Source organism: Hemitrygon akajei, unplaced genomic scaffold (assembly GCF_048418815.1).
Source record: "Hemitrygon akajei unplaced genomic scaffold, sHemAka1.3 Scf000149, whole genome shotgun sequence".
Classification (NCBI taxonomy): Eukaryota; Metazoa; Chordata; class Chondrichthyes; order Myliobatiformes; family Dasyatidae; genus Hemitrygon; species Hemitrygon akajei.
Genome location: NW_027332035.1, coordinates 940,087 through 967,993, shown reverse-complemented (window position 1 = coordinate 967,993; position 27,907 = coordinate 940,087). Strand labels below are relative to the sequence as shown.

At 42.9% G+C, this 27,907-nt stretch overlaps 1 protein-coding gene across 1 annotated transcript; it reads left to right on the top strand.

Moving 5' to 3' along the window:
- Nucleotides 1-92: 92 nt before the first annotated feature.
- LOC140723959 (zinc-binding protein A33-like) lies at nucleotides 93-27,907 on the top strand. Its single transcript, XM_073038495.1, has 6 exons — nucleotides 93-110; nucleotides 1,582-1,677; nucleotides 2,088-2,321; nucleotides 3,546-3,568; nucleotides 3,656-3,774; nucleotides 27,104-27,907. Exons 1-6 carry the CDS (start codon nucleotides 93-95, stop codon nucleotides 27,685-27,687), a joined length of 1,074 nt encoding a protein of 357 aa, XP_072894596.1. The 3' UTR covers nucleotides 27,688-27,907.

The following is a 27,907-nucleotide window of genomic DNA, read 5'->3' as shown; positions in this document are numbered from 1 at the left end:
TACAGGGATCCTCTACACTGGACAGGGAGTGGCCGGGTTGGCTGAGGAAGCCTCACAGTTATTGTAGTGGTGAATCACCCCAGGGGGGACACATGGCTTCTCCTTTCAGCGCAGGACTTCAATCGTCTTCCAGGGGAAGGTCCTTCCGACCGCAGGGATGAGGCCTTTGGAGATTCAGCTGACGTTTTTGTCGCTCTAGGTTTTTACGGGATGGGGTTGCTAGCCATACGGCCAACACTCCTCCGCTCGTAGCCAGCTTAGACAGTCCATTGGGCGTTTTCTTATCTGTTGCCTGTTTAATGTGTTTTTGATCCCACACTAAACATAGAAATGGCCAGAATTTCCACTGAACACATCCAGCAAAACCAAGTTCATTCCCCGAGTCTGCAGCGCGCGTAGTGGCCAATCGCGGTACTGCAGGGAATCAGCAGCTCCCGGAACGCGAAAGCATTCTGAATCAGGAAGTGCTGGGAGTTAACATGGCTTCGAAAGGATCGGTCGAGAGTTTGAGCGAGGAGGCAATTTGTCCCGTCTGCCTGGATTTCTTCATCGATCCGGTATCACTGGAGTGCGGACACAACTTCTGTCGCTCTTGTATCACACGGTGTTGGGAAAGGGAGGAGAGAAACTCCTGCCCGGAATGTAGAGAGGTGTTTGCTGACCGCACCCTCAGGGCCAGTCGGGCCTTAGCAAATCTGGCTGAAAAAGCTCGAAATCTAAACCTGAATCCGAAAGGGAAGGAAAGTAAACGTCACTGCGAGGAACATGAGGAAGAACTGAAGCTGTTTTGTGAAACGGACAAGACACTGATCTGTCTGATCTGTGCAGCTGCGCAGGAACACAGAGAGCACCGCTTCAAGCCGATTAAAGAAGCTGTTAAAATCTACACGGTAAAACTAACATTAATTAAATACTTAACACATTTCCTTTGCCCTAGATACCATTACACGAGCCTCCATAACTAACACATCATTCTCTGCAACTTCCGCCGTCTCCAACGGGATTCTAGCATCTCTCCGTCCCACAGCCCACCTCCGCACCCCGCAACTCACCGGTCTCTATACGGATCGCGGTCCACGTCCTGTATCGCCCTGATCCACTCGCTCCTCCCCACTGATCTCCCTCCTGGCACCGACACCTGCAAGCGGGACAAGTGCTACACTTGACTCCTAACCTCCTCCCTCCTCACCATTCAGGGCCGCAAACAGCCCAGTTCCTCCCGTTTCTTCCATGGTCGATTGTCCTCTCGTATTAGATTCCTTCTCCTCCAGCCCTTTGCCGCTTCCACCTGTCTCCTCTCAGCTTCTCACTTCATCACCCTCCCCCACGTTCCCCCTCACGTTGTCTCACCCGTCACCTGTCAGCTGGTTCTCATCCCCAACCTTTTTATTCTGGCTTCTGTCCCATTCCTTCCCAGTCCTAATGAAGGGTCTCATCCCGAAACACCGACTGTTTATTTCCCCTGAATAGATGCTGCCTGACTCACTGAGTTCCTCCGGCATTTTGTGTGATGATCGAGTTAGATCACCTGTTTCTTTTGATGCATCTTTGTTTCAATTTCCTTCACTCTCTGACTTCCAGGATCAGCTAAAATCTTCCTTAGATTCTCTCACAAAAAAGAAATCAGACTTCCAGGAAAAGGAGCAGCAACAGAAAGAGAAGATTTCCGGAGTTCGGGTGAGGCTTCCTGAGCGGAATTTCTGATATTACTGTCGAGTTTTGCTCCATTTAATGCAGAATAGCCGAGTATCGCAGCTCCAGTGACCTGGGTTCGATCCTGACCTCTGCTGCTGTCTGTGTGGAGTTTGCATGCTCTCCCTGTGACCATGACAGATTCAGACATATTGCAAGGAGATGCCAGATGAATGGTTAATTACCGTTAACCCTGTAAAGGTGGGGAGGGTGTGTGTGAATCAGATGGGAGTTTATGGGTCAATAAGTGAGAATAGGTTTCAGGAAAACGTGAGGGAATGGTGTTGACGGGAATGCTCTCAGAAGTAGCATGGACTCCAATAGACCGAACTTAACGACAAAAGGAAACAGAGCACAGCAATGCAGTATATTAATCTTCACCTTTCCTTCGACAGGAACAGTCACACAGCCTTCAGTCCCAGATCACATCCCAGTTTGCTGAACTGCGCCAGATTATCACTGAGAAAGAGCAGAGCTTACTCAGGGATCTCAGGGAAGAAGAGAAGAGGATTCTCAGCCTAATGGAGAAAAATCTTCTAGCTGTTCAAGAGAATATAAGGATTATTCAGGAGGAAATCACTAAGTTGAAGGAACAGATGGATCAAAAAGACAATATGATATTTCTCAAGGTGAGGGATTACATTTCAATTTGTTTCTGTTAAAGGGCACTAAATGATCAGTGGTATGTTTGAAATAAACACAGCACAGCGGCCAATTCTAACAAATCAATTGTCGCTCTGGTGACCTCACACAGAAGGCAGTGAAGACCAAGTCTCTGGATGCTTTCAAGAGAGAGTTAGATAGAGCTCTTATAGATAGCGGGGTCAAGGGATATGAGGAGAGGGTAGGTACGGGGTACTGATTGTATATGATCAGCCATGATCACAGTGAATGGCGGTGCTGGCTAGAAGAGCCGAATGGCCTACTCCTGCACCTATTGTCTATTGTCCCAAAATTGGGCTTCCACAACTTTTGTACATCCCAGGACAGAATGCAAATCTCTCTGAAATTATTTACTCTGATCATAACAGAGAGCTGCTGACTGTTTCCTTAATTACCGCATTAAATATCCTCTAAAACTCCCATTAACACCCAGTTCCAGTCACAGGCTGTGAGTGTGTCTGGTGCGGTGGGTGTGAGGGTCTCTCTGTCAATTAGTGAGAACAAAGATTGTGGCCCACACACCAGACTTATCCTCCATATCCGGTTTCCATCAAATGGGAATCTTTCACTGTCTCTTTATTTTTTGGATACATTTCACATGGGATTATATCCCATTCTCTATCATAAACAGGCCATTAGGTCCATCTTCTATCAATTTCCCTGCTTCACAAACCTGCCACCTACTCACCGCACCCAGCAACAGTGCCCCGAACTCTCTGGTCCCTCACGTGTTTATCCAGCCTCCCCATTACAGTCAGTCGCTGCTGTTCCATTTCAGCCACTCCTGTGGCACTGAGTTCCACATCCTCTTCACTAAATTGCTTGTGGAATTTATTAAAATCCATCTGGAATTACATCACCTCACAAGTCTCCCCATAAATAGAGGTACTTCCTCCACCCGCACACAATCACATACATCACTGATCTTAAATTCCTCCATCCTATCACACTGACGTCATATCCAGATGAAAATGCACAGCCTGTCCTGTCTTCCCTGTAAGTTTCATCCTCTCAGAAATGGTCTGACATTCAGAAACTTTCCCTGTAATTTACCCCGTGGTTCTGTACTGTCCGTGTGTGTGAGTGACTGTGGGATTGGGAATTTTCAACACCTTGTAATGATTTGGATGAAATTCAGGATGTGGACAGTAAGTCCAAGTCTAATCAGATTTGTGTTTTATTTATTTCAGGAGGAAGCTCATCGGAACAGGAGGTAGGACATGCACTTTACTGAAACCCTTAATGGATTTGTAAAATAGTACAGAATAGCAATTTATAACCAGCAGTTTAATATTTACAGGATTAATGACGATGTTCAGCAATTGGCAGTGACAGATGAGACCCTACCGGTTGAAAAATTCGATCACCCCTATTTGTTGAACACAGTGCTGAGTGAAACGCTTGATGCTATTAATCGAGGTAAAACTTATATAATGTTTCATTTCTCCTTGTTTATGAAGCTCAATTTAGTTCCAATTTGATGCAAAGATTGTCTGTAATACTGGGCTGAAGGGGAACTGAAGTTTATTCCACATCAAACCCACCGACTGGGAGGCATCACTGTCACATGGTCAGCTGGAGATGTCAGACCCCTGGACACACCAGCACAGGGTCACAACACAACCAATACACGGGACTGGCAGATGAACCACTGTGTCCCGATCCCAGGCACACTGCACTAACACACCAGGACATGAGTTAGGATCTACCAGAGGAACTGGGAATTTAATACTGATGATAATATTGTAGGGAATAAAAGCAGGTATCAATGTGGTGAGCGGGATTGTCAGGAAAATACACAAGTCCTTCATGTGCCCTGTGAGTGCAGACTCTGACTGACACAGGTCTTCCCCCTTCCGGATCAGCATCTCTCACTGTTGTTAGAGGCAGAAGAGGGGAGTGGTCATGATCGGGGACTGAATCATCAGGGGAACAGGCAGGATAATCTATTGATGTGAACGGGACACCCGAATGGTATGTTGCCTCTTAGGTGCCAGGGTCAGGGATGCCTCAAATCGTGTCCGCAGCATTTTAGAGAGGGAGGGAAAAGAGCCAGATATCCTGGTGCATTTTGGGACAATGACATTGGAAGTAAAAGCAAAGAGGTCCTGAAAATAGAATCTGGAGAGCTTGGTAGAAAGCTCAGAAGCAGCACCCCCAGGGTTGTAATTTCTGGATTGCTGCCTGTGCCACGTGCTGGTGAGGGTAGAAACAGGATAATTTGACAGATAAACATGGCTGAGAAGATGATGCTGGGGACAGGGATTCAGGTTCTTGGATCATTGGGATGGCCTCTGGTGGAGGAATGACCTGCTCAAAAGGGATGGGTCGCACCTGGACCCAGGGGAGAACAATATTCTTACAGAGAGGTTTGATAGAGCTGTTGGGGAGGGTTTAAACTAATTTGGTGTGGTGGGGGGTTGGAAGTGGAGTGAAGGGACTCTGGATAGGACTGATGATAAAAATACAAAGATAGCGTGCAGTCAGACTGTCAGATAGGGCGGACAGATGCGAGGACACAATTGCAGCCAGCAGGGTGAGTATCAGTGCATTAGTGATGCAGAATTAAAAAGGGGAGCAGATACAGTACACAAAGTGTTATATCTCAATGCATGGAGTATGAGAAATAAGGTGGATGATCTTGTTGCACTATTACCGATTGTCAGGTATGATGTTGTGGCCATCACGGAAACGTGGCTGAAGGATGGTTGTAGTTGGGAGCTGAATGTTCAAGGTTACACAATGTATCGGAGGAAGGAAGGAAGGCTGATGGGGTGGTGTGGCTCAGCTGGTAAATCAGCAGCAAGATGTGACATAGGATTGGAAGATGTTGAATCCTTGTGGGTTGAGGTAAGGAACTGCAAAAGTAAAAATGACACTGACAGCAGTCATATACAGGTCTCCCAACAGTCAGTGGGTTGAGGCCCACAGATTAGAACTGGAAATAGAAAAGGCTGATGAAAAGGACAATGTTATGATAATCATGGGAGATTTCAACATGCAGGGCAATTGGGAAAATCAGGTTGGTAAAGGATCTCAAGAGAGTGAGTTTGTTGAATGCAATGTGATGGCTTTCTAGAGCAGTTTGTCGTTGAGCCTACTCGGGGAACAGCTCTACTGGATTGGGTGTTATGTATTGAACCAGAGATGAGTAGTTAAAAGAAACCTTAGGAAGCAGTGCTCACACGTCACTGAGTTCAACATGGAATCTAATAAGGAGACAGTGAAGTCTGACATTGTAGTATTTCAGAGGAGTAAAAGAAATTACAGTGGTCTGAGAGAGGAGTTGGCCAAAGCAAATTGGAAGGAGATGCTGGCAGGGATGAGAGCAGAGCAGAAATGGTGTCAGTTTCTGGGCAAATGAGGAAGGTGAAGGATAGATGTATTCCAAAAATAAATAAATACTCAAATGGCAAAATAGTAAAACCGTGGCTGACAAGGGAAGACAAGTTAATGTAAAGGCAACAGAGAGGGCATACAACTAAACAAAAATTAGTAGGAAGACAGAGGATTGGGAAGCTTTTAAATATCTACAGAGAGGAACTGAAAGAATGATTGGGATGAAAAAAATAAACAAGAAATTGATTTGAATTCAATTGACTATTACTTACATCCTTCATACACATGAGGATTAAAAATCTTTATGTTACATCTCCGTCTAAATGTGCAATGTGCAATTTATAGTAATTTATGATGAATTATATGTAATTATATGTACAACAGGCTGGTCAATATAACATAGAAATACAATTGTGTCAGCATGAGTTAATCAGTCTGATGGCCTGGCTGAAGAAGCTGTCCCGGAGCCTGTTGCTCCTGGCTTTTAATCTGTGGTTCAGAATCCAATGTTAGCATTCAATTCAAGAGCAGGGATGTGATTCTGAGGCTTTATAAGGCACTGGTGAAGCCTCACCTTGAGTATTGTGAACAGTTTTGGGCTCCTCATCTAAGAAAAGATGTGCTGGCATTGCAGAACGTTCATTTCATAAGGATGATTCCAGGAATGAAAGGGTTATCATACAAGGAACGTTTGATAGCTCTGTGTCTGTACTCGCTGGAATTTAGAAAGATGAGGGGGAATCTCATTGAAACCTTTCGAATGTTGAAAGTCCTAGACAGAGTAGATGTGGAAAGGATGTTTCCCATGGTGGTGGAGTTTAGGACAAGAGGGCACAGCCTCAAGATAGAGGGGGTTCTATTTAAAACAGATGCAGAGAAATTTGTGCCAGCGGCTGGTGAATTTGTGGAACTTGTTGTGTGTATTTAAGGCAGAGCTTGATAGGTTCTAGATTGGACACAGTATCAAAGGTTACGGGGAGAAGACCAGGGAGTGGGGCTGAGGAAGGAATATAAGGATCAGCCATGATTGAATGGCAGAGCAGACTCGATAGGCAAATGGCCTAACTCTGCTCCTATGTCTTATGGTGATCAGACCACTACATTGAAGCATTGTGAGAATGAGCTCGGACACACCAACAAGCATTGACATGGGTCAAGATTTCATCTCGGGAGAAGCACACACAGCATAACCGGCCTGGCAAAGCTCCCTCACACACATACACAGGAAGGATTGGCAGATTGTAGTCAGAGCCTCAGCAATGTACGTTGTTATTTCCCTCAGTAACCTGGAAACCAATCTCTTCAGAGACAGTCATTTATTCATTTAAACAACTCAATCACGTGTGACACATTGTCAACATACACCAGACATGTGACGACACACTGTAACATACAAATTCTTCAATGTGCACACTGTCCTTCAATGTGTATACACACCACACGGATATTTACCACAATCAACACACACACACACACACACACACACACACACACACACACACACACACACACACACACACACACACACACACACACACACACACACACGCACACACACACACGCACACACACACACGCACACGGATATACTATCAGAATGTGACACATGTCCACAGAAACAGGCACAAATTCCCATTTAGGATTGAAATCTGCCGTTCTTACCCAGTCTGTCTGTTCTGTGGCACTGAGCTGCCCTCTGATGTGACGTCACATCAACACTTCACAGACAGACTCTGGGGTGAGATTCCTCAGGAGGATGATCTGGGAGGGTTTGATGGATGTTGAACTCACGGCCCACTTCATCAATCTGCAAGACTAAGATGTCTTCTTGAGCATGGCCCATTTGTGTGTGTTTGCTCCCCCCCCCCCATCCCTCTAACCATTTCCCATCTGTGTACCTGCCCAAATTTATTTTAAAATATTTTATTTTTACCTGTTTCTACAGCGTCTGAGGGCAAATTCCATTTACCAACCTCCCTCTCTATGAGAATGTTACCCGATAGACCACTCAGAAAAATTTCCCGTCTCACTTTCAATCTGAGGCCTCTGGTTCTGTACTCCCATTTCTTGGAAAAAGAAACGTTATTTAAGCTCCTTATGAATTATTTACCTCGATAAGGGGTCATACCTGAACATCCTACACTACAGCTGAATAGCCCAAGCTTATCCACTCTCTGCTTTTAACCCAAGCCCCCCAGTCCTGGTAACATCCTCCTGAAGCCTCCTGTCCAGTGTAATGACATCCTCCCCATATTCGGGAACCGGAAATGCAGACAATGCTCCAAGTGTGGTCTATCATCGACATCAAAGGCCTTGCTGAATTTCATGTGGACAGTGTGGAATAGGCTGATGAATACAGGACTGAAGGTGTTTTTTAGATTGGGACAAGAAGGGCGGCATGGGAGCTAAATTCTGAAGGAAGGCAGTTCTGTAAAAAACTTCGCGTACAAGAACGGCGAGACTGCGCAGGACAGTGCCGAGAGTTTAAAAAGATGACCACCCTATACAGCGGGCAGCGGAGTGGGTGGCAGCAGAGTGTAGGGCTTTGGCTCAACGGGCTTAGGCGGTAACGGGAAGAGGCGAGAGCGAGGCACCGACTCTTTTTCTCCCCTTGGCAAATCGGCCTGGACGGACGGGGGAACAGCAGGGCACATTAGCTGATGGTTTAAAAAGTTTGTGTGTTTGGCGAAGTAAGTGGGTGAGTAGACCTATCTTTCTTTGTTTCATTCCTGTAGAATTAGGTAGCATGTCTGCAGGGTTAGTGCTTTGTTCAGGGTGTTAGATGTGGGAATCCTGGGAGACCCCCAGCCTCCCTGATAGCCACATCTGCACCAGGTGAACCGAGATGCAGCTCCTCGGAGACCGTGTTAGGGATCTGGAGCTGCAGCTTGATGACCTACTGCTTATTAGAGAAAATGAAGAGGTGATAGACAGGAGCTACAGGGAGGTAGTCATCCCTAGGCTACAGGGGTCAGAAAACTGGGTGACTGTCAGGAGAGGGAAGGGAAATTCCCGGATAGTGGAGAGCACCCCTGTGGCTGCCCCCCTCAGCAACAAGTATATCGTTTCGGATGCTGTTGAGGGGGATGACCTGGGAGGTCAGCGGGAGACGCTCATGGAGTGAGTACTGTTTCAGATCCGCTCCATAACCTTTACTTTTTCTAACCTTTGATCACCCTTATTCAACTTATTGTTACCTACACCAAAAGATTTTTGCTACTTTCTCGGACTTATCGTTAAGATTTTATTGTGAATTTTTGAAGATATGCAAACAGAAATGGCTCTTAGATCCAAAGGACAAGAACCGGGGCATAACCCGAACGGCAATGGAAAGAAGCAAGCTCAACCGCAACACACTGAGTTAACTTATGAACTGCTTATGGAGGTTTTGGATAGAAAATTTGATGAACAACATCAGGCTTTTCAACAAGATATAAAGGCTTTTCAAGATTATATGGTTAAGACGGATTCAGTAATTAACCAGCAGCAAGTGCTTATCGCGTCTTTGCAAGAAGAAGCTCGGAAACGAGATTTGACAATTGAAAAATTGCAACAGGATTTAATTTCGACCATTAAACTGGTGGAGACACTTAAAGCCAAGAGTGTCGATTTGGAGAATCGGTCCAGAAGACAGAACCTACGCATACTTGGTCTCCCAGACGGCATAGAAAAAGGCGATCCTTCGAAATACTTTGCTCAATTTTTAAAAGATGCGTTTCCGTCGGTTTTTCTAGAGAACCCCCCGGTACTTGACCGAGCACATAGAATTTGGAGTCGTTCACCGAGTGTGTCAGATAAACCCCCGGTGGTAATCGTCAGATTTCACTATGTTCACGACAAAGAACAACTCATTCGTGAAGCTGGAAGGGCTGGGATGATTAAATTTCATGATTACTATTTTCGCTTGGTGGAAGATTTTAGTCCAGAAATTATGAAGAAAAGGCTTCTCTTTAAACCTCTGATGTCTGAATGTTATGAGAAAAATCTAAAACCTGCGCTCTTATACCCGGCGAAGCTCAGGATCTCCCCCCCGAACGCTCCGCGCAGAGTATTTCTTTCCACTTTCGAGGCGAAAAAGTATTTGGAGGAGAACTTCCCTACTGATATAGTCACTACTCTCCAATAAATGAGTGATTCTGATCGTGAAAGATGGTTTTTGTTTCCTTAAACCAGGGTTAGTCTCTGGTTATTGGTGTAGGTTTATCCTATACTTCATATTTAAGTTAAAGTGTGCTTTCGTTATATTAATCGCTTTGTCTTATACACTTTAACTACTATACTATATTTTTGACTATTATTTTTGACCCCTTGAAGGTATATTTCTAACCTTTCGAAGGGAATTTTTTTTTATTATTAAGATAGTGGTTTTTTGCAAAATATTCTTGGTTTTGTTTAAGATGGCGTTATTGTTTCTCTTTTCGTCTTCTTCCTATAATGCATCGCTTATCATAGTTTAAATACTTCTTGATTTGTTTGGGTTATAACCCGATTTATAAACTTTTAGTGATTATATTCTTTTTTTTACAACTAAGCATATTAAGAAGCGTAGTTTTTAGTATTGCGATCATAATTCTTAAAGTTGGGGTGTTTTTTTTTATATATCCTTTAAACTCAGAGTGGTCTGCCGCTGATATGGGGGTAGAGTTAGTCTCATTTTTTCCTTTTTCTAGCCATATTTTGGCTTTTTTTCTTTTTCGTGAGGGGGTGGGGGTTGGTCTGTTTTCCTTTTTAATTTTTCTCTTACCAATTTGTTTTAGTTTTTTTACTTGGTCTGTTCTTGAACTACAAATATGTCTACGATGTCGTCACTTCCGGGTCCGCTCTTTATTTTTGTTCCTCTTCCGGGTGCATGAGTTTATAACATGGTTAACCCTTTCTATACCAAAGGGATGACTTTAGAAACATGGCTCAAACCATTAACTTTGTGTCTTGGAATACTAATGGTTTAAACCATCCGATTAAACGAAAGAAGATTTTCAAAGTATTCCAAAGACTTAATGCTCATATCATTTTTGTACAAGAAACTCATGTGAGGAAGGAGGACAAATATCGTTTTTTTAGGTCTTGGCGGGGTCAACAGTATCATTCGAATTCGAATGCCAAAGTTAAGGGAGTTTCAATTTTTATTGACTCCTCTTTTGCATTTGTTCAACATGATATCCTTTCGGATCCGAATGGTAGATTTTTGTTAATTACGGGTTTACTCGGTAATAAAAAGGTTGCTATGGTTAATGTTTATGCTCCAAATGTGGATTGTCCTGACTTTTTTAAGTCCTTATTTACTTATTTACCTAATTTAAATGAATATAAGTTAATAATGGGTGGTGACTTTAATTGTTGTCTAAATCCTTTGATGGACAAATCTATATCTATCCAGACTTTACCCAATAAGTCGGCCACTTGTTGACTGATAATGGAGTTTTTGATATTTGGAGATTTCGTCATCCTAATGACAAAGAGTTTTCTTTTTTCTCACATGTTTATCACTCCTATTCGAGAATTGATTATTTTTTTATTGACTCTTCTTTTATTCCATCGGTAATTGGTTGTAATTATGATATTATAGCTATTTCCGACCATGCTCCATTAAAACTTTCTATTAATTTTACGGATACAGCTTTAAGTGCTAGACAATGGCGATTTGACTCTACCTTATTGCAAGAGCCGGACTTTATTAAATTTATGAAGGAGCAGATCGATTTCTTCTTTTCAACTAATTCCACGGATGATATCTCTTGCGGAATACTTTGGGACACCTTTAAAGCGTATATACGTGGACAGATTATCTCTTATTCTGCTGGTCTGAGAAAACGCCTTAAGAAGGAAACTCTTTTATTGGTTGATAAAATTAAAGAGATTGACAAGAAATGTTCGACAACTCCCAGCAGGGAGCTTTACAAACAAAGGGTTGAACTTCAAATGGAACATAGTTTATTACTTACATCTCCGATTGAAAATCAATTAATGAAAACCAGATCTGATTTCTATATACATAGTGATAAATCGGGAAAACTGTTAGCTAGTCAGCTGAAGAATGTTTCAGTTAAACGTCAAATCACTAAGGTTCGTCAGCAGAATGGGGATTTGACAGTTAACCATGATGAGATAAATAAGTCTTTTCAAGACTTTTATACCTCCCTGTATCAATCTGAATTCCCTCAGGATCATAATACCATGTGTGATTTTCTCGGGAAATTGAATTTTCCAAAACTATCATCTGATGATCTTTCAGTACTAGATACTCCGTTTACGGATGCGAAAATTAAAGGGGTTATTTCCTCAATGAATTCTGGGAAAGCACCAGGTCCAGATGGGTACACAGTAGAATTTTTTAAATGTTTTTCTGCTACTCTCTCTCCTTGGCTATGCAAGGTTTTTGAAGAAGCAATTAGATTGGGGAATTTGCCACAATCTTTTTATAGAGCTTCCATTTCCTTAATACTGAAGAAAGATAAAGACCCTACTGATTGTGCATCTTATAGACCAATATCTCTATTGAATGTGGATTCTAAGATTTTTTCCAAGTTACTGGCTTCCAGGCTGGAGAAGGTATTACGCCAAATTATTTCGGAAGATCAAACCGGTTTTATTAAAAATCGCTATTCTTTTTTCAATGTTAGGAGATTACTTAATATTGTTTATACTCCTTCACATAACACTTCAGAATGTGTTATTTCATTAGATGCGGAGAAAGCATTTGATAGTGTTGAATGGCCTTACTTATTTTATGTGCTGGAGAAGTTTAATTTCAGTCCGACCTTTATTTCTTGGATTAAACTGATTTATCAAACTCCAGTAGCCTCGGTGTTTACTAATAATCAAAGATCTCCATTTTTTCGTTTATTTCGGGGCACTAGACAAGGTTGTCCTCTTAGTCCATTACTATTTAACATCGCTTTAGAACCTTTGGCAATTGCCATCAGAGAATCACAGGATATTTTGGGTATTAATCGTGGAACAGATATTCATAAGGTATCTTTGTACGCAGATGATTTATTATTATTCATCTCTAACCCTGAGAAATCTATTCCAGCAGTCTTATCATTGTTGCTCAATTTAGTGAGGTTTCTGGGTATAAGTTAAATCTTAATAAGAGTGAATTGTTTCCTTTGAATAGACAGGTCCCAAGCTATGGTATTTTACCTTTTAAATTAGTTAATGACTCTTTTACTTACTTCGGGATTAAAATTACAAAAAACCATAAAGAATTATTTAGGTTTAATTTTCTACCCTTAATTGATCAGATTAAAGGCTTATTTACTAAGTGGTCACCATTATCTTTATCTCTGATAGGTAGGATTAATGCTATTAAGATGGTTATTTTACCTAAATTATTACCTAAATAATTTATTCCAAAATCCTTTTTTACTAATGTTGATTCAAAAATTTCCTCATATATATGGCAGAATAAAAATCCCAGGTTAGGTAAAATATACTTACAGAAGACAAAGAAGGATGGTGGGTTGGCATTACCCAATTTCAGATTTTATTATTGGGCAGTTAATATTAGATATTTGATATGTTGGTTGAAAGAATGGGATGGTCCTTTTTGCCCTCATTGGGTGAGGTTGGAAACTAAATCGGTATCTGGCTATGCTCTGGGTTCTATTTTAGGGACATCTCTCCCTTTTGCTCTTTCTAAATTGCCGAATCGAATTGACAACCCGATAGTTAAATATACCTTATGTATATGGTTTCAATTTTGGAAATTTTTCGGGTTGACTCAATTCGTGTTAAATAGTCCTATTGTATCTAATTGTTTTTTCCACCCCTCAATTATAGATCAAGCTTTTTTGGCTTGGAAAACTAAGGGATTATTAAGATTTTCTGACTTATTTTTGGACAACTGTTTTATGTCTTTTGAGCAATTATCCAATAAATATAATTTGCCTAGATTTCATTTTTTCAGATACTTACAGGTTAGGCAGTTTTTAAGTACGGTACTTCCTACGTTCCCAAATTTTGTGTCTTCAGATATTTTGGAGAGTTTGTTTGAATTAAACCCTTTTCAAAAAGGGCTTTAATCAAAACTTTATAATATAATTATGAAGATACGTTCAGCGCCCTTTGATAAGACCAAAAATGATTGGGAAAGAGAGCTTAATCTTATTATTCCTATTGAGAATTGGGATAGAATTCTTCAATTAGTTAATACATCATCTATATGTGCCAAACATTCATTAATACAATTTAAGGTCGTACATAGGGCCCATATGTCCAAGGATAAATTAGCTCATTTTTATTCTTATATAAACCCTATTTGTGACAGATGTCAATTAGAAATCGCGTCTTGGTAACTCATATGTTTTGGTCATGTCCACTTTTGAAAAAATATTGGAAAGATATTTTTGATATTATCTCGGCGGTACTGAATATCGATTTACAACCCCATCCTATTACCGCAATTTTTGGTTTACCGATGATGGACTCACTCCTTCCGCCTGTCGAATGATTGCTTTTCTCACTTTGATGGCTAGAAGATCTATATTGTTGAATTGGAAGGAAATTAATCCTCCCACGGTATTTCATTGGCTTTCTCAAACTATGTTATGTCTAAATTTAGAAAATTTAGAAGTGCTGTATTTGATACTTCTATTAAATTTGAAAAGATATGGAGACCATTTATTCAATATTTTCATATGATGTAATATGGCCCTATGCCAAGCTTATTGTTTTTTTCAGCTTTAATCGTATGTATGTTGAGAGGATCGGAGTTGACGACATTGATGTTTATGTATGCTTGTGAGATACTATAAACAGCCCTTTTTTTTCTCTTTTCTTTTAGTTCTTTTTTAGTTTTTTTTTCTTTCTTTGCTTTTTTTCTTAGATATTAGATTAGTAGATTAGTTAACTTTTCATATATAGATTTTTTTTCTCTTTTTTTATATTATATATTATGAAATATCTAGATTTACCTTGTTCATATATATACTATATGGTTTATGTTTTGGGAAAACTTATTTATATTGTATTCATTGCTTATGTATTCCTTCATGTGTAATGGGAGTTTGTATGTTTGTAATCCCTTATTAATATTTTAATTGTATTCTGTTCATAATATTTTTAATACTAATAAAAAGATTGAAAGAGAGAGGGGGATGACCTGACAGGGGACGGCCACGGTGACCGGGTCTCTGGCACTGAGCCTGGCGCTGTTGTGCAGGAGGGAAGGAGGGAGAAGAGGAATGCGGTAGTCATAGGGGATTCCATAGTCAGGGGAACAGACAGGAGATTCTGTGAGCCTGGTAGAGATACCCGCATGGTGTGCTGCCTCCCAGGTGCCAGGGTACGGGATGTCTCGGATTGGGTCCAGAATATTCTGAAGGGAGAGGGCGAGCAGCCAGCTGTCTTGGTACTTGCTGGTACCAATGACATAGAGAGGAAAGGGAGGACGTCCTGAAGAGAGATTTCCGGGAGTTAGGAATGAAGCTGAGAAGCAGGACCTCCTGGGTAGTAATCTCAGGATTACTGCCTGTGCCACGTGCTAGCGAGGGCAAGAATAGTAGGATCAGGCTGATGAATGCGTGGCTGAGAGACTGGTGCAGGGGGCATGGCTTCAGATTCTTGGATCATTGGTATCTCTTCAGGGGGAAGTATTACCTGTTCAAACAGGACGGGTTACACCTGAACCATAGCGGGAATGTTTAATAGAGCTGTTAGGGAGGGTTTAAACTAATTTGGCAGGGGGATAGTAAACCGGAATGATAGAGTAGAGGAGGGGGGAAACAGAAATAAATCTAAGATAGTGAGCAGTAAAGATGTCAGGAAGGACAGGCAGGTGATGGGGCAAATTTGCAGCCACTGGGATGAGTTGCAGTGCAATCAAAACAAAAAGTACCAAATACTGGACTTAAGGTGTTATTCTTAAATACACACAGCATAAGGAATAAGGTGGATGATCTTGTCGTGCAGCTACAGATTGGCAGGTATAATTTTGTGGCCATCACTGAGACGTGGCTAAAGGATGCATGTCTCTGAGAGCTGAACATCCAAGGATACACGGTGTATCGGAAGGATAGGCAGGTAGGCAGAGGGGGTGGCGTGGCTTTATTGGTAAGAAATGAGATTAAATCATTAGAAAGAGGTGACATAGGATCGGAAGAATCTTTCTGGGTTGAGCTAAGAAATCGCAGGGATAAAAGGACCCTGATGGCAGTTATCTACAGGCCTCCTAACAGCTGCAGTGAGGTGGACTACAAATTCCAACAGGAAATAGAAAAGGTTTGCCAGAAGGGCAGTGTTATGATAATTGTGGGGGGATTTTAACATGCGAGTGGATTGGGAAAATCAGGTCGACAGTGGATCTCAACAGAGAGAATCTGTGGAATGTCTACGAGATGGCTTTTCAGAACAGCTTGTTGTTGAGCCCACTAGGGGATCAGAGGTACTGGATTGGATATTGTGTAATGACCCAGAGGTGATTAGAGAGATTGAGGTGAAGGATCCGTTAGGAGCCAGTGATCGTAACATGATTGAGTTCACTGTGAAGTTTGAGAAAGAGAAGCCGAAATCCGATGTGTCGGTATTGCAGTGGAGTAAAGGAAATTACAGTGGCACGAGAGAGGTACTGGCCAAATTTGACTGGAAAGGGACACTAGCGGGAGGACAGCAGAGCAGCAGTGGCTGGAGTTTATGCGAGAAGTGAGGAATGTGCAAGACAGATATATTCCAAAAAAGAAGAAATTTTCGAATGGAAAAAGGATGCGACCGTGGCTGACAAGAGAAGTCAAAGCCAAAGTAAAAGCAAAGGAGAGGGTATTCAAGGAAGCAAAAATTAGTGGGAAAACAGAGGATTGGGAAGTTTTTAAAAGCTTACAAAAGGAAACTAAGAAGGCGATTAAGAGGGAAAAGATGAACTATGAAAGGAAGCTAGCAAATAACATCAAAGAAGATACTAAAAGCTTTTTCAAGTATATAAAGAGTTAAAAAACAGGTGAGAGTGGATATAGGACCGATAGAAAATGATGCTGGAGAAATTTTAATGGGAGATAAGAAGATGGCTGAGGAACTGAACGAGTATTTGCATCAGTCCTCACTGAGGAAGATATCAGCAGTATACCGGACACTCAAGGGTGTCAGGGAAGAGAAGTGTGCGCAGTAACAATTACGACAGAGAAAGTACTCAGGAAGCTGAATAGTCTAAGGGTAGATAAATCTCCAGGACCAGATGGAATGCACCCTTGTGTTTTGAAGGAAGTAGCTGTGGATATTGCGGAGGCATTAGCAATGATCTTTCAAAAGTCAATAGACCCTGGCATGGTTCCGGAGGAGTGGAAGATTGTAAATGCCACTCTGGTATTTAAGAAGGGGGCAAGGAAGCAAAAAGTAAATTATAGACCCGTTAGCTTGACATCGGTGTTTGGGAAGTTGTTGGAGTCAATTGTCAAGGATGAGGTTACCGAGTATCTGGAGGCATGTGACAAGATAGGCCAAACTCAGCATGGTTTCCTTAAAGGAAAATCCTGCCTGACAAACCCATTGAAAGTTTTTGAGGTAATTACAAGTAGGCTAGACAAGGGAGATGCAGTGGATGTTGTGTATTTGGATTTTCGGAAGGCCTTTGACAAGGTGCCGGACATGAGGCCGCTAAACAAGATAAGAACCCATGGAATTACTGGAAATTTACATATGTGGATAGAGCGTTGGCTGATTGGCCAGGGATTCCATTCTGGTTGGCTGCCAGTTACCAGTGGTGTTCCACAGGGGTCCGTGTTGGGGCCACATCTTTTTACATTGTATATCAACGATTTGGATTATGGAATAGATGGCTTTGTGGCTAAGTTTGCTGATGATACAAAGATCGGTGGAGGGGACGGTAGTGCTGAGGAAACAGAGAGTCTGCAGAGAGACTTGGATAGATTGGGAGAATGGTCAAAAAAGTGACAAATGAAATACAATGTCGAAAAGTGTATGGTCATGCACGTTGGTAGAAGAAATAAACGAGCAGCCTATTATTTAAATGGAGAGAGAATTCAAAGTTCTGAGATGCAATGGGACTTGGGAGTGCTCGTGCAGGATACCCTTAAGGTTAACCTCCAGGTTGAGTTGGTGGTGAAGAAGGCGAATGCAATGTTGGCATTCATTTCTAGAGGACTAGAGTATAGGAGCAGGGATGTGATGTTGAGGCTCTATAAGGAACTGGTAAGACCTCACTTGGAATACTGTGTGCAGTTTTGGGCTCGTTATTTAAGAAAGGATGTTCTGACATTGGAGAGGGTTCAGAGAAGATTCACTGGAATGATTCCTGGAATGAGAGGGTTAACATATGTGGAACATTTGACCGCTCTTGGACTGTACTCCGTGGAGTTTAGAAGAATGAGGGGGAACCTCACAGAAACATGTCGAATGTTAAAAGGCAAAGTTGTTTCCCATGGTGGGGGAGTCTAGTACAAGAGAGCATGACTTAAAGATTGAAGGGCGCCCATTCAGAAGGGAGATGCGAAGATTTTTTTTTAGCCAGAGGGTGGTGAATCTGTGAATTTCTTGTGGCAGTGCAAGCCAAGTCATTGGGTGTATTTAAGACAGATTGCTAGGTATGTGAGTAGCCAGGGCATCAAAGGTCATGGTGAGAAGGTGGGGGAGTAGGAATAAATGGGAGAATGGATCAGTTCATGATTAAATGGCGGAGCAGATTCAAACGACCGAATGGCCGGCTTCTGCTGCTTTGTCTTATGGTCTTATTTGAATGCACCAGTATACGTAATAAGGATCTTGTAGCACAGGTAGAGTTTGACAGGTACAAACTTAGGCAGGTACGACTTTGGTCAAAGGAATAAAGGCAGAGACAATTCTGTAAACAGGGCGAAATTCAAAAATCGGAGGTGCAAAGGGACATGGGTGTCCTTGTGCAGGATTCCCTGAAGGTTAACTTGCAGTTTGTGTCAGTGGTAAGATTGGCAAACTCAATGTTTGCTTTCATTTCGAGAGGATTAGAGTACAAGAGCAAGGATGTAATTCTGAGGTTTTAATAAGGCATTGCTCAGACCACACTTGGAGTATTGTGAGCAGTTTTGGGTCCCTTCTATCGGAAAACATGTATTGGCATTGGAGGGGGTCCTTAAGATTCACAAGAATAATTCCGGGAATGAAAGAGTTAATATATGAGGAGTGTTTGATGGTTCTGGGCCTGTACTCACCGGAGTTTAGAAGAATGGCTGATTTATTATCCCTCTCAACCCTATTCTCCTGCTTCCTCCCCATAACTTTTGAGACCCTGACTAATCAAGAAGTTTACTTATTAACTTCGCTTTAAAAATCAAACAAGAGCACAGCCTCCAACTATAGGGATGTCCATTTAGGACAGAGATGAGGAGGAATTCCTTTATCCACAGGATAGTGAATCTGCCACAGGCAGCTGTGGAGGCCAAATAATTGAGTATATTTAAAGCAGAGTAACACACACAAATTGTTTGGGGGGGGGACGTCACGTGATGACGTGGGATCGAGACGCGGATATCCAGCTCTCCTGTAAAAAAAAACTAATAAATTAATGTTTAAGTGAAGAAAAGTTAGTAAATATTTCCTAAAAACTACGTCTAAGCTACTCAGGATTTTCCTTAGAGATGCCTCCTAAACAGACAAAGAAGAAAACTATTACTTTGAAGATAGTACAAGTTGAGCCGGCCACCATGAAGAAGCCTCGGACTCAAGTGCATCTCAATCCGGCGATACAAAACAGAAATCGCCCGCAGCATCAATAGTCTCCAAGAAGGAACAGCAGGAACTACGCGTGCGCGCAGGAAAGGGCATGCGCAAACATGAGCACTTTGAACTACAAATCCCAGCTACCACTGGAAGCGGAAGTGACAATTAACCCGCGGTTGATTCGGATTCTCTGGAACATACAGATGAAGATGAGGAGGTAAAAGAAGAACAACAGGAAGAGATTGGAGGTGGAAGATATTCTGGACACATAAGAGTTCCTTCTTTGGTGCAAATAATGCATGAATTAAAAAATTAAAAATAATACAAGAAGATATTAAAAATACAAAGACTATGTTTGATAAAGTGGTGAAAAAACAGGAGAAAATGGACAAGAAAGTAAAAAACCTGGAAGAAATAACGGGAGACACTATTGAGAGAGTGAAGAAAATGGAAGATAATACTCTTGCCTGGACATCAGAAAGAAAACGACAGTTGGAAAAAACAGACGTGCTTGAAAATTTTAGTGGACGAAATAAAATTAAAATTGTTGGTCTTAAAGAAGGAATAGAGGGAGAGGATCCAATAAATTTTTTGAAAAATGGATCCCGGAAAATTTGGAAATGGAAGAGGGAACCCAGTTGATTAAAATCGAAAGGGTCCACAGAGCTTTAAGATCAAAACCCACGACCAATCTTGATAAAATGCTTAAGATATCAAGATAAAGAAAAGATCCTGAAGGCAGCTGCCCAATATGCCAGAAAGAAAAATGAGCCATTGATGATAGAAGGGAAAGCAGTTCTTTTCTATCCTGATATAAGTTATGACCTTTTGAAGAGAAAGAAGAAATTTAAGCCAGCGAAAAATGTTTTATGGGAAAAGGGTTAGAAATTTATATTGCGCCACCCAGCAACACTGATAATTTTTTTGGATGACGGAAACAGAAGATTTTTTACTGATCATCGGGATGCAGAGGAGTTTGCACAAGAACTCCCAAATATACGCTAGTCACAGTGAAGATTTAAAAATGAAACAGATTAAAGATGAAGACAGGGACACTGAAGTGAGTTGATGGACATTAAGGACAGAAGAATATTTAAATATACTTTTAATTATATGATACAGGTAAAAATTTGAGAAATATTAATCGAGAGTAGTGATATTATTTTTTCTTATATATACTTTTTCATGTTACGGGGGAGCTGGGGGAACTTTGGATCCATCGCTATGGGATTCACGTGTGTAATCATGGCGTTTGCCATGACCGGCACAACGGAGGGGGGTAATGTTGTGTTTTTTTTATTCACAAAATTAGCAGGGGTTTTATTTTTCTTTTATCTTTCTTTCTTTCCCTGGATGATCGGAGGGGAGACACATAGCAACATGGAGAATATTAAAATAATTCCCCAAGGTACTATGAGAGTTGAAATATTATGTATTATTATAGACTGGAGTAACCACGTTAAAAATAATGACTAATTTACTGATTTTTTAAAGTTTTAATGTTAATGGGCTTAATGGACTGGTGAAAAGAAAAAGAATTTTAACATACATTAAGAAAATGAAAATAGATATAGCTTTTATACAAGAAACACATTTAACAGAGATAGAACATCAGAAATTAAAGAGAGATTGGGTCGGAAATGTTATAGCAGCTTCATTTAATTCAAAAGCGAGGGGAGTTGCAATTTTGGTCAACAAAACTTTACCAATTAAAATACAAAATGTATTAATTGATTCTGCGGGAAGATCTTTTCAGAACTGTGGACTCTTATGAATATTTATGCACCAAATGAAAATGATGTAAAATTTATACAGGAGGCTTTTTTGAATTTGGCTGACGCACACGATAAAATATTAATAGGTGGAGAATTTAACTTTTGTCTGGACCCAGTTTTAGTTAGGTCAACAAAGGTTGTTACAAAACCAAAAGTAGCAAAATTAACCTTATCATTGATGAAAGATTTAAATTTGATTGATAAATGGAGAAGAATTAACCCAAGAGAAAGAGATTATTCATTTTATTCAAATAGACATAAAACTTATTCAAGGATAGATTTTTTCTTACTATCAGCGAATATTCAAGACAGAGTGAAAAATATGGAATATAAAGCAAGAATATTGTCAGATCATTCCCTCTTGATAATGACAATGATAATGATGGATAAGGAGGAATCGATTTACAGATAGAGATTTAATTCAATATTATTAAAACGTCAAGATTTTTGTGATTTTATGAAAAAACAGATTCAAGTTTTTTTAGATACAAACTCACATTCAGTTGATGATAATTTTATATTATGGGAAGCGATGAAGGCATATTTGAGAGGCCAGTTATACTTCTAAAATTAAGAAGGAATATATGGTAGAAATAGATCAATTGGAAAAAGAGATAACAAAATTAGAAAAAGAATCTCAAAGATATATGACAGAAGAAAAACAAAGACAACTTGTTAATAAGAAACTACAATATAATACACTTCAGACATACCAAACAGAAAAAAGCAATTATGAGAACTAAACAGAGATATTATGAACTAGGTGAAAGATCACACAAGATTCTTGCTTGGCAGTTAAAAACAGACCAGGCTTCCGAAACAATAAATGCAATTAGAACAAGTGTAATTAAAATTATTTATAAACCTTTATAAACTTTTAAAATTTTTTATTCTGAATTGTATCAATCAGAATCACAAAATGATATTGTTGAGATAGAAAGGTTTTTAACACAAATAACTCTCCCAAAATTGAATTTGGAAGAACAGAAGGGATTAGATGCGCCTTTTACATTAAAAGAGGTCGAAGAAGCTCTAGGATCACTTCAGAGTAATAAATCTCCAGGAGAAGATGGTTTTCCGCCTGAATTTTACAAAAAGTTTAAAGATTTATTAATTCCTTTTATGGAGCTAATACACCAAGCGGAAAGATCGCATAAACTTCCAGAATCTTTTTCGACAGCTATTTTAATAGTAGTGCCAAAAAAAGACAGAGATCTTTTAAAACCAACATCATATAGACCTATTTCTTTGTTGAACATGGATTATAAAATAATAGCAAAGATTTTATCTAACAGATTATCTAAATACTTACCAAAATTAATACACATGGACCAAACAAGATTTATTAAAAATAGACAATCGGCAGATAATGTAACTCGGTTACTTAGCATAATTCATTTGGCACAAAAGAGGGAAGAAATGAGTGTAGCAGTTTCTTTGGATGCAGAAAAAGCATTTGATAGATTGGAATGGGATTTTTTATCTAAGGTATTGGAAAAATATGGATTAGGAGTATCTTTTATAAAATGGATTAAAACCTTAAATACTAACCCCAAAGCTAAAGTGGTGACAAATGGCCAAATTTCAACATAATTTCAGTTAACAAGGTCAACTAGTCAAGGTTGTCCATTATCACCTGCTTTACTTGTGTTGGCGATAGAACCATTAGCTGAATTAATTAGAACTGACTCAGATATTGCGGGTTTCAGAGTTAATCTGGAGGAATATAAGATTAGCTTATTTGCTGATGATGTTCTGATTTATCTAACTAACCAATTACATTCGTTGCGTAAATTATCTTCTGGATTTGAAGAATATGGGAAAATATCAGGGTACAAAATAAATTGGGATAAAAGTGGAATTCTACCACTTACGAAAGGAGATTATAGTCAATGTCGATTAATAACTCTATTTAGATGGCCAATAAATGGTATAAAGTATTTAGGTATAAGAGTTGATAATGATATAAAGAATTTATATAAATTAAATTATTTGCCATTATTGAAAAAAATTCAAGAGGATCTTGATAAATGGATGATGTTACCAATAACATTAGTAGGTAGAGCCAATGCTGTAAAAATGAATATATTCCCTAGATTACAATATTTATTCCAAACATTACCAATACAATTATCACAGAAATTTTTTCAAGAGTTATATAAATGTGTGAGGAAATTCCTTTGGAAAGGTAAGATGTCAAGAATATCATTGGAAAAATTGACATGGAAATTTGACCTAGGAGGATTACAATGACCAAATTTTAAGAATTATTACAAAGCAAATCAACTTAGATTTATTGCATCTTTTCTTGATGAAGATAAACCAGCATGGATTAGAATAGAATTAGACAAAATAGGAAAAATATACCAGAAGATTTTATATATAAATGGGAATCTAAATGGATACGGGAAAAGAAAGAAACTCCTATACTAAAACATTTAATTGATTTATGGAATAAGATAAATGTTGATGATGAGATAAAGAAATCTTTATTAGCAAAGAGACCTTGAATTCAAAATAAACTTATCCCTTTTACAATGGATAATCAACTTTCATATAACTGGTTTCACAAAGGGATTAGATATATAGGAGACTGTTTTGAAGGAGGTATATTAATGTCATTTGACCAATTAAAGAATAAATATAAAATATCAAATAACACTCTTTTCTGTTATTTCCAATTAAGGACTTATTTAAGAGGTAAACTGGGTCAAACAATGTTATTGTTGAAACCTAATGAAATAGTAACTTTATTTCATAAAGGAAAAATTTAAAAACATATTTCTGGTATGTATAATTTGATTCAAAAACTGGCAATTAAAAAAGGAATTCATAAGTTAAGACAAAAATGGGAAACTGATTTGAATATTAAAATTGATGAAACAAGTTGGTCAAGATTATGTCTTGCCAGTATGACAAATGCAATAAATGTTCGACAATATAACTTTTTACATCAAATATATATTACACCACAAAAAATAAATAGATTAAACTCAAATTTATCTGATCAATGTTTTCGATGTAATCAAGAAATTGGTAATTTTTTACACTCTGCTTGGTCTTGTTCTAAAATTCAACCTTTTTGGACAAATTTAAGAGTTTTACTGGAACAAATTATTGGAATACAACTTCCACACAATGCAATATTGTTTTTACTAGGCGATATTGAAGGGATAAAATCCAAATCCAAATTGAATAAACATCAGAAAGAATTCATAAAAATTGCATTTGCAGTAGCCAAAAAGGCTATTGCAGTTACTTGGAAATCGGATTCATATTTAAGAATGAAATTTTTAGCTGCATTCCACTTGAAAAAAATACTTATAAATTAAGAGATAAATATGAAATATTTCTGAAAATTTGGCGCCCTTATTTACAAAAAATAGGATTAAATATATAGGTGCTCTGAAGATAAAATTACTGGTTATCTGGGGAAAGAAATAAATATACATATTAAAGCTATTATGAACTCCATGGAGCATGTGGGGATCTTCCGATATCCAGGCATTCTTTCTTTCTTTCTTTATTTTTTCTTCTTTTTTCTATCGGGATGTTGGGGGGAGGGGGAACGGTTTTTTTTTCTTTCTGTAACCTATTTGAAAATTAAAGTAACACACACAAATTGTTGGGGGAACAGCAGGCCGGGAAGTTTCTATGGAAAAGAGTAAACAGTCCACGGTTCAGACTGAAACACTTCATCAAGACCTGTGTTGCTTAAGGGTTCCTGCAAATTCATCCCCTGTCCAAATGAGGGAGGGGCTGCGGGGGATGGGGTTGTGGGAAAGGGGACAAAGTCATCCTCATCTCCCATCTTTGCCCCCTCCAGCTTCTCATTACCTCTACACACACAGTTCACCCACGGGCTTTCCACCCCTCCCCCTCCTGGTTCAATCTGCCATTCATCTCTCCCGTACTGGTTCCCATTATCAGCTCCTTTACTGTCTCAAACCATCACACTGCCCCACTTCACACTCACAAATGAAAGTGAACATTGTATGAAGGGCCTGTTCCTGTGCTGTACTGCTCTATGTTCTCTGTTCCCAGTTTCGAAGAATGAGAGATCTCATGGAAAGACAAAATTCTTTCAGGGGTAAACAGGCAGGAGTGAGGGAGGATGTTTCCCCTGTCTGAGGAGTCAAGGGCCAGGGGTCTCTCTGCTCTCCGTCCAGCGGAAAACCCCCGATCCCCGGGGCCCCGCTGCCCGAGTCTCCCCCCGATCCCCGGGGCCGCGCTGCCCGAGTCTCCCCCCGATCCCCGGAGCCGCGCTGCCCGAGTCTCCCCCCGATCCCCGGGGCCGCGCTGCCCGAGTCTCCCCCCGATCCCCGGGGCCTCGCAGCCGAGTCTCCCCCCGATCCCCGGGGCCGGGCTGCCCGAGTCTCCCCCCGATCCCCGGGGCCTCGCAGCCGAGTCTCCCCCCGATCCCCGGGGCCGCGCTGTCCGAGTCTCCCCCCGATCCCCGGGGCCGCGCTGCCCGAGTCTCCCCCCGATCCCCGGGGCCGCGCTGCCCGAGTCTCCCCCCGATCCCCGGGGCCGCGCTGCCCGAGTCTCCCCCCGATCCCCGGGGCCGCGCTGCCCGAGTCTCCCCCCGATCCCAGGGGCCGCGCCTCCCGAGTCTCCCCCCGATCCCCGGGGCCGCGCTGCCCGAATCTCCCCCCGATCCCCGGGGCCGCGCCGCCCGAGTCTCCCCCCGATCCCAGGGGCCGCGCCGCCCGAGTCTCCCCCCGATCCCCGGGGCCGCGCTGCCCGAGTCTCCCCCCGATCCCCAGGGCCGCGCCGCCCGAGTCTCCCCCCGATCCCCGGGGCCGCGCTGCCCGAGTCTCCCCCCGATCCCCGGGGCCGCGCTGCCCGAGTCTCCCCCCCGATCCCCGGGGCCGCGCTGCCCGAGTCTCCCCCCGATCCCCGGGGCCGCGCTGTCCGAGTCTCCCCCCGATCCCCGGGGCCGCGCTGCCCGAGTCTCCCCCCGATCCCCGGGACCGCGCCGTCCGAGTCTCCCCCCGATCCCCGGGGCCGCGCTGCCCGAGTCTCCCCCCGATCCCCGGGGCCGCGCTGTCCGAGTCTCCCCCCGATCCCCGGGGCCCCCGCTGCCCGAGTCTCCCCCCGATCCCCGGGGCCGCGCTGTCCGAGTCTCCCCCCGATCCCCGGGGCCGCGCTGCCCGAGTCTCCCCCCGATCCCCGGGACCGCGCTGTCCGAGTCTCCCCCCGATCCCCGGGACCGCGCTGCCCGAGTCTCCCCCCCCCCCCCCGATCCCCGGGGCCGCGCTGTCCGAGTCTCCCCCCCCCCCGATCCCCGGGGCCGCGCTGCCCGAGTCTCCCCCCGATCCCCGGGGCCCCGCTGCCCGAGTCTCCCCCCGATCATCGGGGCCGCGCTGCCCGAGTCTCCCCCCATCCCCGGGACCGCGCTGCCCGAGTCTCCCCCCGATCCCCGGGGCCCCGCTGCCCGAGTCTCCCCCCCCCCCCCGATCCCCGGGGCCGCGCTGTCCGAGTCTCCTCCCGATCCCCGGGGCCGCGCTTGCCCGAGTCTCCCCCCCCCCCCCGATCCCCGGGGCCGCGCTGCCCGAGTCTCCCCCCCCCCCCCCGATCCCCGGGGCCGCGCTGTCCGAGTCTCCTCCCGATCCCAGGGGCCGCGCTTGCCCGAGTCTCCCCCCGATCTCCGGGGCCGCGCTGTCCGAGTCTCCTCCCGATCCCCGGGGCCGCGCTGCCCGAGTCTCCCCCCATCCCCGGGGCCGCGCTGCCCGAGTCTCCCCCCGATCCCCGGGGCCGCGCTGTCCGAGTCTCCCCCCGATCCCCGGGGCCGCGCTGTCCGAGTCTCCCCCCGATCCCCGGGGCCGCGCTGCCCGAGTCTCCCCCCGATCCCCGGGGCCCCGCTGCCCGAGTCTCCCCCCGATCCCCGGGGCCGCGCTGTCCGAGTCTCCCCCCGATCCCCGGGGCCGCGCTGCCCGAGTCTCCCCCCGATCCCCGGGGACTCTCTAATTCTCTGCTTCTCCCCCCAGTCTCTGTCATCCTGGATGTGGAAACGGCGAATCCGGAGCTCGAGGTGTCTGAGGATCGGAAGAGTGTGAGATGGACCCGGACACGGACCCTGATCCGGATATATACCGGGACCCGGAGGAAACTCCTTGACACCGGGAAGAGATTCACATCCTGGGCTTGTGTGCTGGGATCGGAGGGATTCACATCGGGGAGACATTACTGGGAGGTGGAGGTGACGGGGAATCGGTTCTGGTGGCTGGGAGTCGCCGCAGAGTCTGTGGAGAGGAAGGGACGGGTCAGTCTGAGTCCGGAGACCGGATTCTGGATCATCAGGCGGGTTGGTGACGTATTACATCGGGATTGTGACGTGGACCGTGATCTCCCCTCCCCCGAGTCCCGTCTCCCTGCCGGTCCCATCCCCGGGAGGGTGGGAGTTTATCTCAGTTACGAGTCCGGGACAGTTTCATTTTACAACGCGGAGACCAAGTCCCATCTCCACACCTTCACTGGGAATAAATTCACGGGGATACTTTATCCTTTCTTCCGGACTGGGGATGAAAACCAGTGGCTGAGAATCTGCTCCGGTTCCGCACCGGGTCTGTAAACGGGTCGGGTCCCGGGACCGGCGTCAGGAGTAAAGTCCCTGTAAATATAAATGTGCGGAGAGTGCAGCTAAATACGCGGCTAAGGAGATGGTGCAGGAGGGAGGGCTTCATGTTTCTGGACAATTGGGCTTTGTTCCCGGGAAGGTGGAGCCTGTTCCGACGGGACGGTTTGCCCCTGAACTGGAGGGGGACTAACATCCTTGCGGGTAGATTTGCTAG